The sequence below is a fragment of the Theobroma cacao genome, chromosome 1 (genome assembly GCF_053813885.1).
Source record: "Theobroma cacao isolate CCN51 chromosome 1, ASM5381388v1, whole genome shotgun sequence".
Classification (NCBI taxonomy): Eukaryota; Viridiplantae; Streptophyta; class Magnoliopsida; order Malvales; family Malvaceae; genus Theobroma; species Theobroma cacao.
In genome coordinates, this window is record NC_142639.1 from 6,399,101 (window position 1) to 6,417,357 (window position 18,257).

General features: G+C 32.9%; 2 protein-coding genes across 2 annotated transcripts; both read right to left on the reverse strand.

The window, feature by feature from the left end:
- Positions 1–3,468: 3,468 nt before the first annotated feature.
- ABR1 (Integrase-type DNA-binding superfamily protein) lies at positions 3,469–5,450 on the reverse strand. Its single transcript, XM_007048127.3, has 2 exons — positions 4,866–5,450; positions 3,469–4,346 (listed from the first exon to the last, which is right to left on the reverse strand). The coding sequence occupies exons 1-2, from the start codon at positions 5,317–5,319 to the stop codon at positions 3,640–3,642; spliced, it is 1,161 nt and encodes a 386-aa protein (XP_007048189.2). The 5' UTR covers positions 5,320–5,450; the 3' UTR covers positions 3,469–3,639.
- A 7,589-nt stretch (positions 5,451–13,039) lies between these two features.
- On the reverse strand, positions 13,040–18,179 carry RNR1 (ribonucleotide reductase 1). Its single transcript, XM_007048128.3, has 17 exons — positions 17,479–18,179; positions 17,332–17,393; positions 17,152–17,239; positions 16,349–16,612; positions 16,005–16,245; positions 15,837–15,913; positions 15,531–15,701; positions 15,353–15,445; positions 15,115–15,264; positions 14,935–15,021; positions 14,659–14,823; positions 14,453–14,572; positions 14,128–14,330; positions 13,898–14,047; positions 13,625–13,772; positions 13,439–13,522; positions 13,040–13,332 (listed from the first exon to the last, which is right to left on the reverse strand). The coding sequence occupies exons 1-17, from the start codon at positions 17,704–17,706 to the stop codon at positions 13,240–13,242; spliced, it is 2,424 nt and encodes an 807-aa protein (XP_007048190.3). The 5' UTR covers positions 17,707–18,179; the 3' UTR covers positions 13,040–13,239.
- Between the last annotated feature and the right edge of the window lie 78 nt (positions 18,180–18,257).

An 18,257-nucleotide genomic window follows, 5' to 3' on the forward strand; every position in this document is an offset into this window, starting at 1 on the left:
GAATGAGATGATATGCTTTGAGCTTGGTTTAAACGAGACTTCTGCTATATGAGAAAGTATGACTTGAACCATTGGAAACGCTAGTTTTTAAATCAGATTTTGACAGATATTAGTATGTATATATATAGTGATTTACAAAGCTGGGAAACAAGTAGTGCAATATTTAGGTGCCAATACACGGGTTATGCATAAATTGTTAAGCAGGGATTCCACATGAGATACTTATATATATTTATACTTATATAATTGTCGCTGAAGCTTATAATTGAGGAAATATTATTTGTAATCGAATAATGAAATTTTTATGCTTATTTGGGTTTGATGAAAAATTATTATAATTGAAATTTACTTAATTTTAAAAATTATTATATAGATATTAAATTTATTATTTTGACAAAATACATGGAACTAAGTGCGTAATTTGATATTTTTCTCATCACTTATTAGTATACTTAATCGTTGTTCAAGATTTTAAATCATTCCCATGGTTAAGTGCCATAATATCCTCTTTGGCTTTTCACTATAGCGTTGGTGACATCACGTAGACAGCTGAAAACTTGCTGGATTTCTATATGTTGCTTCAGTGTCCTGAGCAACTTAGCATCTTTTATCATTTCAAGCTTATCGAGTAAGACAACAGCAACAAGCTTTATGTTTCAAAAGTAAGGGAGCTTTATATATTTTACTGTGATGGAAGTGGGGAAGTTGATATTGGGGAGAGTAGATTCCAGCTGGCTTGATGATTACTTCGTTTGCAGAGTTAAAGAGAGCTACGACTCGTTGATTACGATCCTTGAATGAGAGTTACGTGCAAATCTAGATTACAAGCTGTGAAGTCGAAGCAAGTTGATACTTTTGAGAATGATGAATTCCCCGGCGAAGTTAGAAGGAGGTCTTTGAGCCTTGTGGTTCTTGGACTCCTCATAATGTCAAAACTTCCAACTGATATTCTACCACCCGTATGCAGTAGAAGCTTTTTATCATCAGATCACTTGGCTTCTAACAATAGATGCATTAATCGAATTACTAATGATATGTCTTATCGAGCAAAAGGTTATATGTGCAACTCTTTCTGAGATAATAAATGTTTATTAAATTGTGGAATAAAATTATATATTATTGATTATATATAATAACAATTATACAGCTAAAGATTTCACACCAAAAGGATTAGACGTCATTCATTATCTCATCAAAATAGCTCATTTAATCAGATCTTTCATTTGCAAATAATGCATAGCAAAATTCATGTTTATAGTATATCTTTGGCTATACTCTACTCATTGTAATTCCTGCTTTAGATTCATTGTTTTATTATTAACAATTTGTCTTAATCAGTTAATTGTGGGCTTATGTTCTTTGGCACTGATTTTGCCACTTTTCTGCAATTTATGTTTTTCTTTTTCTTATAATTGATGTTATGCAATTTCACCGTTTCATCCATTTATTAAGAGTGGGCTCCCTCTAAAAGAGAGACAAAAGCATAAAAGCATCGTACAATGCATCCCCACCACCACCGGTGTTCAAGGGGCAGGGCGCAGGCCATGTTTCGTAGGCCCCAACCGGGTGTCATTTATTAATTTTAAAGTAAAAAATAAAAAATACTATTTTATTAGTTTAATAATAAATTATATAAAATATAAATGATCAAATTAAGACTTAATTTTTAAAAGAAAAAACTTGATAGGTTCAATCTCAACTTAATTCAACTAAATTTATGATTCATAAACATCTCTACTCCTAAACCAAAATGAAGACAATAAAATAAGAAGTTTTGATCACTTCAAGAAATACTATTCTTTATTTTTTTTTTAGTGAGGAAAGGATATTTGAAGCTGAATTCCCCATTTTTCCAATTTTCAGTACTATATATATCTATATATATATATATCACTTATAAAATATTTATATACAAAATATCATTCCCTATTAAATTAAACGAATCATTGATATGGTGTTATCGGCGAGGATAAAAGAAAGATGTGGAATATAACTAGGAAGCAGGCACTTTTATCATCAGAAAGGGAGACGAAAAAGAAAAGCAGATAGGGAGATAAGTGTGGATCTATGTTGGTTCGTGGAAGCTGGGTTTTAAGATTGGGATAAAACTTGAATCGTGGAAACACAAAAGCTTGAAGAAACGTTGGGAGTCCACGTCTAATCCTGATTGATGCTTTTATTTATCACTGACCTAACAAAACTTCCTTGCTGATACGCAAGGAACAACCTCTCCGTAAAGCTTCTTCTTCTTCTTTTGACTCAGTTCACACTCTGTTCAGATTAGTACAATTGTCGCCTTCAAATTCATTAGAATCTGCTAAAAAACACAGGGGTCCACCCAGCCTTGCCCTCGGAGCCAGACAGAGTAGAGAATCCCCATTTGGCTAGGTCTTCTTTGTCTTGGAGTATTGGACATTGGTATTTGAGTTCATTAAGTTTCATTAAGTTAGTTATTTATTTTTTTTAACTTATCTTATGATATGAATCCCGGAATTAGACAACTTGTTTAGGTCCTGTACCCCATAAAGATCCAGACATTCCTTGTTAACGCCAAAACTATCACCATCATTTGAATTCAACATGACTTGCCATTTTTGCAATCTAGATTGAATGTGTATTAATTAACCTTAAGCCAAACCCCTTTGTTAATAATCTAAATATAACATTGAGCTCCAGGTGGATAGCAAGTAAGTGGTGCAGGACTGCAGGGAATTTCTTGCGATGGAGGTTATCTTTGTGTTAACTAAGACATTATTCAAGCCATTAAGCAAATGTTGCTGGGACTATAATAAAATGTCACCACGAAACATATTTTTAGAGAAAACAAAACAGTTGTTGATAACGTAACTAATTTAAGTTTTGATTTAGAATATGAATTTGTTTTTTTTACTGTCTTATTTTTTGTGAACGATAAGTTAGGTATTTATTTTTCTTGCAGGATTAGAATTTAATAAATATCTTCTTTTAAAAAAATTTAAATATAACCATATAAAATTAATTAAGTCAATCATGTTTACCAAAAAATATGGTTGCATGTGCAGGCTATAATTGTAAGAAGGTGTGGTCGACTTTGTTCCATGCACTTTTTCTGTTTTATAATTAGACGCACGTTGCAAATTTGAAAAGCAAGTGCCGAACCATTCAATGCCCCTGCCAATAATCCAAGTCCTTGCGAATAGAGCAGACTTCCCTTCCGATCACTCTAAACGTCAACATCTTCTTTTTCTTTATTATTATTATTATTATTATTATATTATTATTATTATTATTATTATTATAAGCTCTAACGTCATGTTAAAATCTTAAATTGAAAGTTTTCTTTATTGAAATCTTTTGTTGGAAGAGAAATAAAAAGAGATGGGCTAACAAATCAAATATGCTAATATTTATTCGAATATATGATTTAATAATGAGTTTGAATTCCAATTCTTATCTCTTAATTAAATATAAAAATATTGTTAATAGATATATAAGAAAACCAAGTCAATAACTCCTAAAATAATTAGTAGTACAAACTAAAATATTAGAAAACGTAACCCCCTCCAAATAGAATAAAACTGAAAACAATAATCGCAATCGATGTAATTAACAAGAGCATACAACGATCAAAAAGGGAAAAACCATTAGTACAGTAGGACACTATCCAGAGGTTGAAGTATAATGACTGGAATCTGACCAAGCATGCACCGAAAAATCTCCAACACCGCCACCTTGACTGCTAGCCAAGTTGAGGTGATGGCCCGACGGTTGACTCAGGAAGGCAAGAGGATATGACGTCGATGATGATGAAGAAGTTGATGAACAAGATTGTGCAAGGGAACCTACTGAAGTTGACAAAACTCTTTGCTCGTACAGTTTCAAGGGCTGCTCCTGCTGTTGTTTTGGAAAATCATTGCTGGGACCCAAAAAAAACTGAGAATAGTCAAGATATCCGCCTGAAACTTGAGGGCTTTGGACCAAGTAATTAGATTGTGAGTGAACGATCGGCTCAGTAGACGTTGGAATGGACATAAGGGTAGTAGCAGAATCAGAAGTGATGAACTGGGTTGTTGCTGGACTGGAGGGAGGTGACTTGAGTTTGACGTTTTCAGGGAAGTTGAGCTTGGCTTTGTTGCCTCTGAAGCGAAGGGCCGCCTCATCGTAAGCTCTGGCTGCAGCCTCCGCTGTGTCGAACGTGCCTAACCATACTCTGGCTGCTTTGATGGGGTCTCTAATCTCTGCCGCCCACTTGCCCCAAGGCCTCTGTCTCACTCCCCTGTATCTTCTCCTTGGCTCTTCTCTGCAGTTGTCATTGCTTCTGTATTCATATGTCGGAACCAATTGTGCTGGGGTGTTTGCCTCTGTCACTGCATTTTGATAGCAGAAAACTAGAAATATTAATATGTAACAAATTGGATCTATATTCTTTTTCTTTATTTTTTTTTTCATATCAATGCTACCAAAAACTAATGCAAGGGTTAAGAACACCACAAAGTTTAATATCAATGCACAAAATGTGTCTTGAATAAGAGAAAGAAGGATTATAAGAAGAATGACATTAAAAATAGAAAATGATTCAACCAAAGGAAAATTCATTTCATTATAATATATATATATATGTAAAAGGAAAAACAAAAAGAAGAAAAATAAATTGGTTTTTTTGGCTAAAAACAGGGGCTTAACTTTTATATCAGAATATACTATAAATAGCAAGGATACTGTTAAGCTTACAATAATATTACATGGAGAAGTCTACAGGTAATATGTAGTAATAACTATAACTAATTAGAAAATTACTTTTGAATGATTTTTTTTAAGAGAGGGGGAGAGAGACATTAATAATTTGTACTGTCTTTCTACTTTATGCAACTTGGAAGTTAGCTTACCTCGTACACCAACAGAAGATGACCCTCTCCCCCCATGTGGAAAGTTACCAAACTGCGAACAAAGTTTAGAAACAGACTCAACCGCCATCGCTCCTCCACCTCCACCTCCACCGCCACCTCCCTCTCCTTCCCTTCCTCTCTTTTGCCCACCGAATCCCCACGAAGAAGTAGTATTAATGTAATTACCAATACTCGAATCAAAACCATCCGAGTTTCCATCACCAGCAAGCTCCTGATCATCAGGCACATCGCCAGCTACTACATGAGTCAAAGCTGAAACCATAGCTGACATCTCCCTTTCCCTACGATCCTCAGATAGCATGGACGACGAGCCTTCTTCTCTCATCATATGCGGCTGATACACCAACAACCATTGATTGTCTTGGTCGACGACACTTCCCCCACTAGTCTCAACTTTCCCTTTCTTGTTCGCCACCTTCTTTATCTCGCACATGAAATACTTATCAATTATCTAAAGTTAACTACGTTCGCAAAAAATCTCTGACAAAACTTAACCAAGTTTCTTTCTCTTCTATTCAACACCCAAAAAAGAAAGGGACAGTTATATAGGCGACAAGGCACACTATGTCGGGCACTCTGCCGCCATGGAGGGTTGGACTTGAAGGGTCGAGTCGGTTCAATTTGAAAGCCGCTTCTTTTATTTAAGGCGCATGTATCATGTCAAGAAAACGGTAGGAAAGTGAAATTGATTTAAGGCCGTGGGTTATTGTTTTATACAAGATAATTCGATTTTTGTTTGTTTGCGAAAAAAACTCAAAAATAAAATGAAAGAAATAGAGTGATACGGCAAGTAGGCAAATTGGGGTTTGAAGGATTTCACGGGATTTGAGGGGTGACTAGTGCAAAACTCAAAATAATGGCTTTTTTAGTGTGAACGGGGTTTTAGGAAACCGCCTTGGCCGGATTTGCGCGTAGGGATTTTTTTTTTTTGTAATTTAATTGCATTAGCCGACATGGAATGGAAGCCACGATACGAAGACCATTGGGTCTTGTTGGGTTGGGCCGGATTCATCACTTCATTATTGATTACATAATTGATTTTTGATGAGTGAGCCTAAACTTGATTAGCCAAAAATGACTTTCCAAGTTATTTTCTGGTGTAATTATTGTCTGCTACTATTTCCCATGTCATTAATTTCGATCATTTGGGTATTTAAAAATACTTTCAACATTGTAAAGCAAATATTATCTATTTTAATAATAATTTATGTACACACATAATTCGAATGTAAAAATATCATAAAATTAAAAGAATTGACCAATTAATTTTTTTTCTTCTTTATTGTCAAACAGTATAAAATACAACTTGCAAAAGCTTAGTTAATGCTGTAAAATAACATCAGGAATCTTAGTTCTTAAGTCGAAATTCAAACAACAAGTTGCAAGAAATTTTGAAGTGAAAAATAGAGCCGACAATCACTTATTTTATTATATAAAATAGCTAAAAAACTGAAAAGTTAATAAAATATTGAGCTTTTAATATCAATGGAATACATGCCCAAATTGATTATTTCATTACAGAATTGTTCATTTAAGGAAATATTATATTCTTAATCACCTTCCAGATTTATCCCCTTCAATTTCATTTCCGGTAAACCAACGTGCAAAATTCCTAATTTCTTATAATCTTATATATTAAAATAATAAGCAACAAAAAGGAGGAGTCCGAGAATGTACAGTACACCATTTTGTCAACCCTTTGGTGGTAGATGACGTGGAATATTGTTATCGGTGAAGAGAGCGGGGGTGTTTCCTAATCCAAACGCATTTTGTCAAAGGCTGACCAAAGTCAAAAGTGCTGTATCAAAAGGACGCGGTTACTGGCATAGATTAGGTGGGCCCCCTCACTGCCCCACCCAATGGTTCTGCGCAGCGGACCACATTTTTTCTTTCCCGTTGTTGGTTTGGACAGGACAGTCGACCTTACATTTGTGGGATATGTACATTTGGTTCTTGATTCTTGTAGATTTTCTGTTAAGCCCATCATTTCATGAAGACCATTCAATTGAATCCCTCCCTCAGAAAATGTCTCTTCCATAATTTAATTGCCCATTGTGAAATTCACATGGAAATGTTTAATCAAGTTGTGGCATCATATCACATTTTTGTACTTACAATACAATTTGCATCGACCATTTGAATTGGGACTACTTTGGTTAATTGCTAAAATTTTAAACTAAATACATAAATATTCAAAAATAAATTAAGAAATTTCATCTTTTTATATTAGAAGTTAGAACCATATATAGAAAAAGTAGGTATTAATTAATAAAGCTTAATCGAGAAAAGAAAAAAGCATAAAAAAAAATCTTAATTACTTCTTTTTTTATTTTAATTAAAAATGTTAATATACTATACATGAATTGAAGTGTTCTTCACTCAGCACCGAAATTTCAATAGTAGAAAATAATTAATGGTAATGTCTAGATTCATTCATCACATGTGGCCACAATGGACGGAAGTCGGCAGAGCATCAAAACTTACGAAACAGGATTACAGCTCAATTTCCAACCAGATTCACCGAAAGACAAAAAATGATAATAATAATAATAATTGAAAGTTGTCTTCACTGAAACTTCTTGCATCCCTACAATTTGCAAATTAAATTACAATTTTTCATTTGTGCAATGTGGTACTTCAATTATCCGATCTTTGCAACTTGGGTTTGGGAATAGTACGGTGATTAAATTATTCTGAAAGTACACCTCTGTTGCTGCATAGAATCTTAAGGTATTAAAGACATAAAAAATAAAATCTATGTCCATACTTGTGCTTTTCGATTCAGGTGAGATTAGATTTGAGATTTATTATAGTTTATATTTTGTTTATTGGTTACGGCTTGGATATAGTTGGATAATTAACTTTGCGAACGAATTTGACTCCAAAAGATCTAAGAGGCGGGTCAAAGTCAAAGTTCGGACATTGGATGGCCAAACAACCATAAAAAAGAAAAATCCAAGAGAAGACTTGCATGTGATTTTCGAAAAGGAGGAGGTGGTACCCTTTTAACTAACTCTGGAACCGTCGACATTTTTCTTTCGTTTGTTCAATTCAACTGGATAACATCCATCACTCATGTTGTCCACTTGTTTTTTGACGCTACCTTTTGCTTTTCATATGATTTGCAAAAATAAATTAAGGCTCGCTTTTTTCTTGAGCAGTGAATATTATTCTTCATCAATACACGACAATTTGTAATTGCAAGACATTTATTCTATTTAATTTTTGTCATGAATTGGAATAGTATATGTATGTTTTTAAGGTATAATTGTTCCGGAAGAAAGATTTTAATTTGACTTTTTAAAATATAAATTTAATATTTAGTATCACTTACTTTATATGCGAATATTTGATTATAAAAATATAAAATTAATTGTCTGCAAATAAAATATAATTATAATTGAAAAACAATGATTCTTTTGTTATATATATATAATTTAAACTTTTGTAATATTAATATTAATTTATAAATTATTCAATACAATTGAACTTACGAAATTTTTTTTGGTGAAAATCATTCAATTTAATTAGAGTTAGTATTTACAAATTTGACAAATCTTATATATTTATAAATATAAAAATATTTAAAATGACAATTTGAAAATACAATGAACAAATTTGACTATTTTTCATCAATTAAAATTTTTTCTAACATCTATATTTTTATATATGTTATAAATAAATTATAAATATAAATTAGAGTTAAATAAATACAGTTTTTGCTACTTAATACATGCTTTTTAAATTTAGATGATAAATTTATATGAACTAAAAAAATCATTTTTCAAATGATTTTTTTTACTCTTTAATAGAGCAGCAAAGATCACATAAATAACATACTTAAAGAAGTGTTTACTCAAGCTCGATACGTGTTCAGTTTTTAACATTCATACAAAATGGATTTGTGTAAAATTTTTGGATTATATATGTGTTACATCAAACACTTTAAAAAAAGTTAAAGCAAGTAAATTTTAATCTCATATTAAGTAAAGAGAACTTGAAAGATTTATAAGTATAGACGCTATATACCTCATTAGATTAATTTTTAAAGAAAAAATAATAATATGATAACACATGATATAGATTATTTATTTTTAAAATAATTTTATCAGTAATGTGGGATCTAAAATCAAACATAAATCTTGTAATATAATCATTTTAGGAAAGACATATCCTTCAATTATATTAAATTCAATAACTTACTGTTCCTGTCTAAATATAATATTTGACAAGGCAGAAAAGAAATGTGTCAAACCAAAAGGTGCAGACCATCTCCGACAACGATGAAGGCACCGTCGTCCAGATTCTGTTTGACTATAAAAGGCCGGCTTAATATCGCGAAAGCCAAGTATTTTTATGGTCCCCCTGTAACTAAAGTCCCGCCACAAGTAGAACAACCTCAAAATGAAGCAAGCGAACAATAAACAGTTTAGAGAACGAGTCAAATCTCGAAGCATGTCACGCCCTAGGATAGCCCCATGCTCTGAACAAACCCAGAAAACGACATGAGATGTTTACTCAACTCATCAATTTACAGTTGACTCCAACAATGGCCTACAAAACTAAGCAAACCTTTGCGATGGCAGCTTAGTAGGAAAGTCTTTGCAGTTCCTGCGTACGGTGCAAACAGAACAAATAAAAATATTAGGGTTGCATCTTAAGTCCGGTCAATGATGGAATTAATCAGCACAGGAAGAAAATCAGTTTCGGTTTTGATCAAACTTATTGAATTTCAGCTACCCCAAGAGCAAGCCCCACAATAGTGGATGAATGCCTTAGAATTTCTTCTCCTAATATCTCTTCTTATGGTTAGTATCATTACGTCCCATTTTCCAATGACTTAGGTGTGAAAATGGGATATGGGAGGAAGCATTTCATTCAACTTGCATAAACCATTTATTTATACAATTTTATCTCTCGACTTCTTTCTTTTATATATTTCATTTTTTCCATACCAAACACATGGATTCTCCTTTGTTATTTTTTTTTCTTTCTTTATCTTTAATTATTCCTTTCTTTATATTTTCCTTACCAAACCTAAAGAGTAGACATACTATGCTTGTTTCTCTTTTATTCCAAAATAGCGTTTTGTGAAAGCAAATATAAATATACTATGCTTGTCAGCGCTAAGGGGTGGCAGGTAGTGGCGCCTGTCACTTCTTAATATATACATAAAAGTTGATATATAAAATATAATTATTTTTAGAATTATATTTTAGTCATTTCTCATACAAAATTAGTTTAGAATTGGAAATGTGATATGCATGCCTAAGTTCTGACCTTCAACAAGTCTAGGAATTAAAATAGGGTTAGAAATATGGAGCGGCAAGGACGGTTGAATTGTTTCGTGGCACATGTTTATGACAGGGTCTTTGATTTTGGCACCTGGAGCTTTCGCCTTTATCGTAACGTCAAACTGGAGGTCGGCACTGAATGCCCTTGACAGTGATGAGTGGCGGAATTAAGATTTTAGATTTAAGAAAGTAAAAATAAAAAAATTAACATTGGAGGAGATAAAATTATAAAATTTATTAAAAAATAAGAACAAAATTATAAATATTTAAAACCAAAACAAAAAAAATATTATAAATTTTTAAAACTTTGGAGGTGGGGCCCTGCTAGCCCCCCCCCCCCCCCCCGGGGCTTCCGCCTCTCATAGTGATGCTACTATTTATTTGGGACCATATTTCCCTCTCATGACCGTTTTCCTTTGCATCTTTCACCACCGATTTTGATCGGCAAATTTTGCATAATGTCATCATTTTTTACCTTACTGAAAGGTCAAATAATAAAAATTACTTGATCTATAAAATTAAATTATAACTATAAATTTAAAATTAATGAAAAATTGATAAACACATTCAATCGATTAATAAAAAATAAAATTAAACAAAATAGAGAGTCCAAGAATATGAGGATTTTTTAATAAATAATAATAAAAATAAAAATAATTATTGTTAAAAGTCGCCATTAAAAAGACTTAAAGTAAAAACTCTTAAAAGTGAAATAAGTAAATTTAAAATTCTAATGAAAATGTGTGAAAGTTAATGTAACATGTTAATTTAGTAAAAAAAATCTAATTTTTGTGAAAAACAAACATTATATTTATATTCTCAAGTTAAAAGTATTTAACGATTTACAATTTTAATTTAAAAATAAAAAATAATAAAGATAAAAATAATTATTGTTAGAAGTCGTCATTGAAAAAATTAGACGTAAAACTGTAAGAATTAACATAAAAACTCATACAGGTAGAACAAACAGATTTAAAATGCTAATGTAAATGTGTGACAATTAACGTAATAGATCAATTAAGTTACAAAAATCTAATTTTAATAAAAAACAAACATTTAAATTTATATTTTCAAACTAAAAGTATTTAACGATTTATAAATTTTAATTTAAAAATAAATAATAGTAAGGATAAAATAATTATAGTTAAAATGTGCCATTGAAAAGCTTTGACGAAAGCTGTAAAAATTAACGTAAAAACTCACAAGGGTAGAATAAATATATTTAAAATCTTAACGTAAATGTGTGACAATTAACATAGCATATCAAAAAAATCCAATTTTAATGAAATCAAACATTTAAATTTATATTTTTCAAGATAAAAGTATTTAATGATTTACAAATTTTAATTTAAAAATAAATAATAATAAGGATAAAAATAATTATTGTTAAAAATTACCATTGAAAAGTTTTGACATAAAACTGTAAGAATTGACATAGAAACTCATAAAAGTGAAATAAGTATTATCAAAATATTAACGTAAATATGTATGATTTAACATAACAAGTTGTAGTAATAATTTTAATTGAACTAAATTAATTAGATATAATGATAATATTAAAAAGAATAATATTCTTATATTTTAAGGTAATAAAATAAAAATTAAAAATTATATAAAATTTAAAATAAAATAAATACATTTAAAAATTACTTACACTGTTAACATAAAATGGATGAATTTAAAAATTATATATGTTGCTTACTTGTTATACAGATTTTTATTATTTTTCAAAATTATATGACCAGTCAGTCTAACCTTCTTGCAAGGTCAATTAATATAGTCATAACAGTCACCATTTTGATCTATTCTATAAGAATATTTAATTTAAAATTAATTAACAATAAATTAAAAGATTTTTATGTTATTTATATATTTAAATATTTTTAATTTATCATCTATAAGATTATCGTGACTTTAATATTTTTAGTTATATGCAACGACTCAAACTTATAGGAGGTTAAAGGATAAGGAACCTTTACAAAGGTTAACGAATAGGGACTCTAATATCATACTAAATTTTTAAAATAATTATTCAACACATAAAATTATGAACAAACTATTTGACGGGAAAGTCGGATGGACTCATGGCATACACATGTGAAATGAACGTAATATAACCACCTAAAAGCCAAACAATTTGCTTCATAAGTCATAACGACAGCAACATTACGCACTTTTCTTTGGCAATAAAGTAAGATTACTAAAACCTTTTGGAGTTTGATAGTAACAACGTCGCAGTTCTTTAGCTAAAACAAAACAGTGGCAAACGCACCATAGGGGCTCTACAATTCAGATGTCAAAGAATAAAATAAAAACAAAAACCTTGTAATGAAGTTTGACCTGCAGCAGGTCAAAATTCAACTTAAAACTAAAAATTTGAGTAAAATATTAAATGCGCTTTGTGTCGTCGTCTCATCTCGTCCCCCCACCAATTGTTTGTTACGAACAATTCTCTTCGGAAATTTTGACCTCAACTGATTATAGGCTTGGTATAATATAAGCCCAGTTTGACAGAAAACCGTGGAAATGGAGATAATCAATGGTCAACATCCCTTTTTTTTATTAAAAAAGTGCGGACTCTTCAAAGTGTTTATGGACGACAATTAAACATTTGAATTAAGACATTTTTTGACATTTCCAAGCAAATAGATGAGAGATGAGATCATTTGTAGTCCCATGGGTTGGACCTGCGGACCATTTCTAGCCTGATGAGACAATGGGGTTTAATTCATGTTTCAAGTTGCCAACTTAACATCATTTTACTTTTAGATTTTGGTCAGATTATTGAAACCGATTCAGCTTGTCTGCTTCAAGTTTGAAGCAATGCTGGACATTTCCATGGAAGTGCACCACTCTCTATACATTAAGCAAGTTGCTTTATATAATTGTCACTGAGAATCTGAGAAGCAAGTAGGCAACCTTCATATACCAAAAACCATGGCTATACAGAGAAGTTAAAACATTAACTTAGATACTTGATCAGACTTTGAAGCTCCGAAACTCGGAAAAAGAAGTTAAACCAACAACTGCCCTTTGAGGCTGCTGCACCACTTTCAACCTTAGCTCCCGCAAGCCATGCACTCTTCACGGTTTGTTAGGGAACATACCATTTGTGCCATTTTTGTATCATCATCTTCTACCTTGGGCTTTTCCTATATTACCAGAGATAACAAAGATTTTTATTATGTTATAGAATTCAAAAATTGAATAACCTCGGAGATGTGATGAAGTTTTTTAACACAAATAGGTATGCATTACCTTAAGCATGGAAGTATCAACAGTGAATTTGATTGCATCAGCCGCTGCACGTGATCTTAGATAATACATTCCTGTCTTCAGACCCTATATAGTTAAGGACATTGAGTAAAAACAATGAATCAGCAAAATTATGCATCCACTGGCATTTACATTTGTGTAGTCACTACAAAGGCCAAGTGTTAATACCTTAGACCAGGCATAGAAGTGTAAAGAAGTTAGTTTTCCAAAATTAGGTTGGTCCATATGTATATTTAAGCTTTGGCTCTGGTCTATGTAGCACCCACGATCAACAGCCATATCAACCAGTGTTTTTTGCTTGATTTCCCAAACAGTCCTGGTATATTAAAAAGAAATATAAACCTTAGGTTCGGACTAAAAAGGTAATAAAAAAAAAAAAGAAAGGAAAGGGGCCTAGGAGGATAGTGAGAGAAGGAAAATGGAGAAAACAGCAATTCATACCTGTAAATTGCTTTCAGTTCATGAGGTATTTCTGGAATATTCTGAACAGAACCATCCTCATGAATTATGTTGTTCTTAACAACAGGAGACCAAAGACCCATCTCAGTTAAGTCATGAAGAAGATGCTTATTCACCACTACAAACTCCCCACTGAAGACAAACGGAACATAAGTTTTCAGCAATGTACAACAAATAAATAGGAGAATGCATAATAGGAAGCCAGGACAAACCTCAGAACTCTTCGACTATAGATATTGGAAGTATATGGCTCAAAGCACTCATTATTTCCAAGAATCTGGCTAGTTGAAGCAGTTGGCATAGGTGCTAACAAAAGTGAATTTCTCACTCCACTCTTAGCAATCCTATCCCTAAGAGCCTTCCAATTCCACCGATCTGAAGGAGTAACATCCCACATGTCCGGCTGAAGAATACCCTGAAAGGTAACAGACAACTCAGCAGTGAGCAAACCAGATCAACAAGAAATAAGTATTATCAAGGCATTGCAATCACATTGAATAACCAAATGCATTTCAAAGGATTGTCAAAATCACATACCTTACTCACAGGACTCCCATTATATGTCTCATAAGGGCCCTCTTTCTCAGCTATGTCACAAGAAGCTTTCAGAGCATGGTAGTATATGGTCTCAAATATGTCCTTATTCAGCTGTTGAGCCTGAAATTAGACACCAGTCAACTATCAGACAAAACTAATTGAAGTTAAAAGGTATACCAAATCAATGCATTTGTGATCAAATATACCTCAGGCGAATCAAAGGCCATGCCAAGTAAGATGAATGTGTCTGCAAGCCCCTGAACTCCAATACCAATTGGTCTATGACGCAAATTTGATCTTCTGGCAGTTTCAACAGGGTAGTAATTAACATCAATTATTTTGTTAAGATTTCTTGCAACAATTTCAGTAACCTGTCACAACAGCCAAAAAAAGGAATCACAATCATTATTAAAACTATTAAAAGAGACATCCAAGCCATCATAAAGATATGCTATGTGCATTTGCAAGTTAAAGGCTCAAACCTCTCCCAGTTTGTCAAAGTCAAAATATCTATTCTGAGAACCTCTGCTCCCAACAAGCTTAGATGGATGAGACTCCAGTGGAACCCCCTGAAGTAGATAAAAGAAGAAATAAGATTAACTGCATTAACAAAGAGACTAAGAGCACGACTACGTGCAACATAAGCACCATGTATCACCTACCTTTTCCCTCACATATCTTGGTAGTGCAATAGATGCCAGATTGCACACAGCAGTTTCTGTTGGACTTGTGTACTCAATTACCTCAGTACACAAATTTGAAGATTTAATGGTGCCAAGATTTTGCTGGTTGCTTTTTCTATTGCAAGTATCCTGAAATAAAAGTGAGGGGAAACAAGGGTTGAGATCATAATACTCATCTGAGAACACAAATGCACAATAAGAAGGTTGGACAAATCACCTTAAATAGCATGTAAGGGGTCCCAGTTTCTATCTGTGACTTCAGAATCTCAAACCACAGGTTCTGTGCTTGGACAACCTTCTTTGCCTTGCCCTAAATTTAAGACAAAAGAACTTTTAGTGACTGAATATTTGTGCAAAAATGTACTAGCATTAACAAAAGGTACAACAGTATTAACCTCTCGTTCATAATGAGTATACAGCTTCTCAAATTCTTCACCCCAACAATCTGCCAGGCCTGGTGCCTCATTAGGACAGAATAATGACCACTGCCCATTACTTTGGACTCTTTGCATAAAGAGATCAGGCACCCAAAGAGCATAAAATAGATCACGAGCCCGATGCTCTTCCTATAGTAGCAAAACATATACATTATTGGATATAATATAACATACAGCATTGCAGCAAATTAGACAAAGAAAGCTATCAGTTAACAACCAAACAAATATGGCTCATGCAAACAAATTCAGACCATATAAAAGTACCTTTCCATGGTTCTTCCTAAGGTCCAGAAATTCAAAAATGTCAGCATGCCATGGCTCCAAATATACAGCAAAAGCACCTAAATGCATCATAGACATCATTTTTAATAAAAGTTGAATCAAACATTGTCACAAAACATAATATAGAAAAGTACAGCAATATGAACATACCCTTCCTTTTCCCTCCTCCTTGATCAACATAACGAGCAGTGTCATTGAACACTCGCAGCATTGGGACAATGCCATTAGATGTACCATTTGTTCCACGAATATAACTCCCTGTGGCTCGAATATTTTGAACAGAGACACCAATCCCTCCAGCTGATTTGCTAATAACAGCACACTCCTTCAAAGTATCATATATTCCTTCAATACTATCATCTTTCATACACACCAAGAAGCAGCTGCTCAACTGCCAGAACACAAGTCAAAGAACTATGCATGTAAGCAAAAGAATTTAATGAACAATGCATTAAAGTTGAGAACTTGATCTCATGTTTGTGCACAGAACATACTTGAGGCCTTGGTGTTCCAGCATTGAAAAGTGTCGGAGAAGCATGAGTGAACCATCTTTGAGACATCATGTGATAAGTTTTTATAGCAGAATCAATGTCATCCTTATGAATTCCAACAGCAACCCTCATTAACATGTGTTGAGGCCTTTCTATAACCTTTCCTTGAACTTTCAAGAGGTAGGACCTCTCAAGGGTTTTAAAGCCAAAGTAATCATAGTCAAAGTCCCGATCATATATGATCTCACTATCCAACCGTGCAGCATTCTAAACCAAAAACATTTACAAAATTTAATTTTGTATGAAAATTCATTATAGGAAAACAGAATTAAAAAATAAACGCAAAGAAATATTTCAAATAGTAATAACTAAAAGGTGTTAGAAGTGAAAATATCTAAAGAACAAAGCAAAAAAGTTGACCAAACAAATAACCAATAACAAATTCAAACACTCTACCTTTCACAAATATATTACATGGCTAAACTTAAGGATTAGGAAACGCTATGGGTTTTATAAGGCATTGATGTTTGCACAGTCAGATATCAAATGATATAAGTTAGATAGCATGCAATATCTATAATACAATAACATCACTTCCATATCCAAAATTCTCATTCTATAAACACGCCAAGCATTTGTAAGACCCAACACAATTTTGGCACTTACAAAAAGGGGGAAAAAAAATCATAGGCTACCTCTAACCTTTACCATGTTTCAAACTAGAAATTAATACCAACATACATCAAAAGCAACAACCAAATTTGAGTCTGTAGGAAAGAAAAAAGAAGAAGACATGATTACAGTACCTTCATGATGATCTCATAAACATCATCAGCAATCAAAGGAGCCTTCAGTCCAGATCTCTCATTGAAATGATTATACATGATTTTAATCCTACATTTATTAACCACCCATTTCCAAAACATCAATCTTTTCTATCGCAACAAAGAAACAAGCATTGTTACTTTAAAATCAAAAGCACTTACGTCTCAGAGAACGACTTCTTAGTATTTTTATGTAAATTTGAAACAACAATCCTAGCCGCCAACTGCAATCACGCATTTAATCAGTAAAAAAATTCCCTAAGTTTCGAATTTAATTTTTTTGAAAAAATAATAATAATAAAGACTTACGGAAGCATAATCAGGGTGGTTAGCGGTCATAGCAGCGGCAGTTTCAGCAGCCAATTCATCAAGCTGGCTAGTAGTAACCCCTTTGTAAACACCAGCGCAGACCTTCTGAGCCACCAGAACCGGATCGCAGTGGTCGATGCTAAGTCCATAGCTTAGCTTCTTCAACCTCGCCGTTATCTTATCGAAATGGACCGCCTCTTGCCTCCCGTCTCTCTTAACCACATACATTTTTAGATTATCTTTCTTCTTTTTTCACTCTCTCGAAGGAATTTCGTCGAACAGGTTTTCGGCGTATCGAAAAGAGTTACCCGAAGCGGATTATATATAAGGAGGGGATAAAACCTACAAAGGTTTTAAAATTAGGGATTTTAGATTTTTTTTTTTTTTGGTTTCCCTCGTGATTAGAATTTGGTAGGAATTTTTGAAATTTCCCGCCTAAAAAAGGATGGGAATTGGGATGGGAGCGTCGAATGCTTTTGCTTTTCTTTTGGCCTTGGGGTGCGTTTGTTGTGGAGTTGAGTTGAGTTTTTGAGTTGTTGTTTGTCGCGTAGGTGGCGGGTAAATGGGAAGATCCGAAGGGAGAAGAGCTGGCGAGTGGGGTCCACGTTTTAATTGTGTGTTTTTTTTTGAAAAGTGAAGAGTACGAAAGAAGATTCTAAGGGAGGAGCTGGTGCTGGAGCTGCTTTGGTTTTGTTTGTTTCTCTTCTATCATTACTACAAAGGGTTGATTTTATTTGGGTTTAATTTTTTAAATTTGAGAGAACTGGGATTTAGAGAGT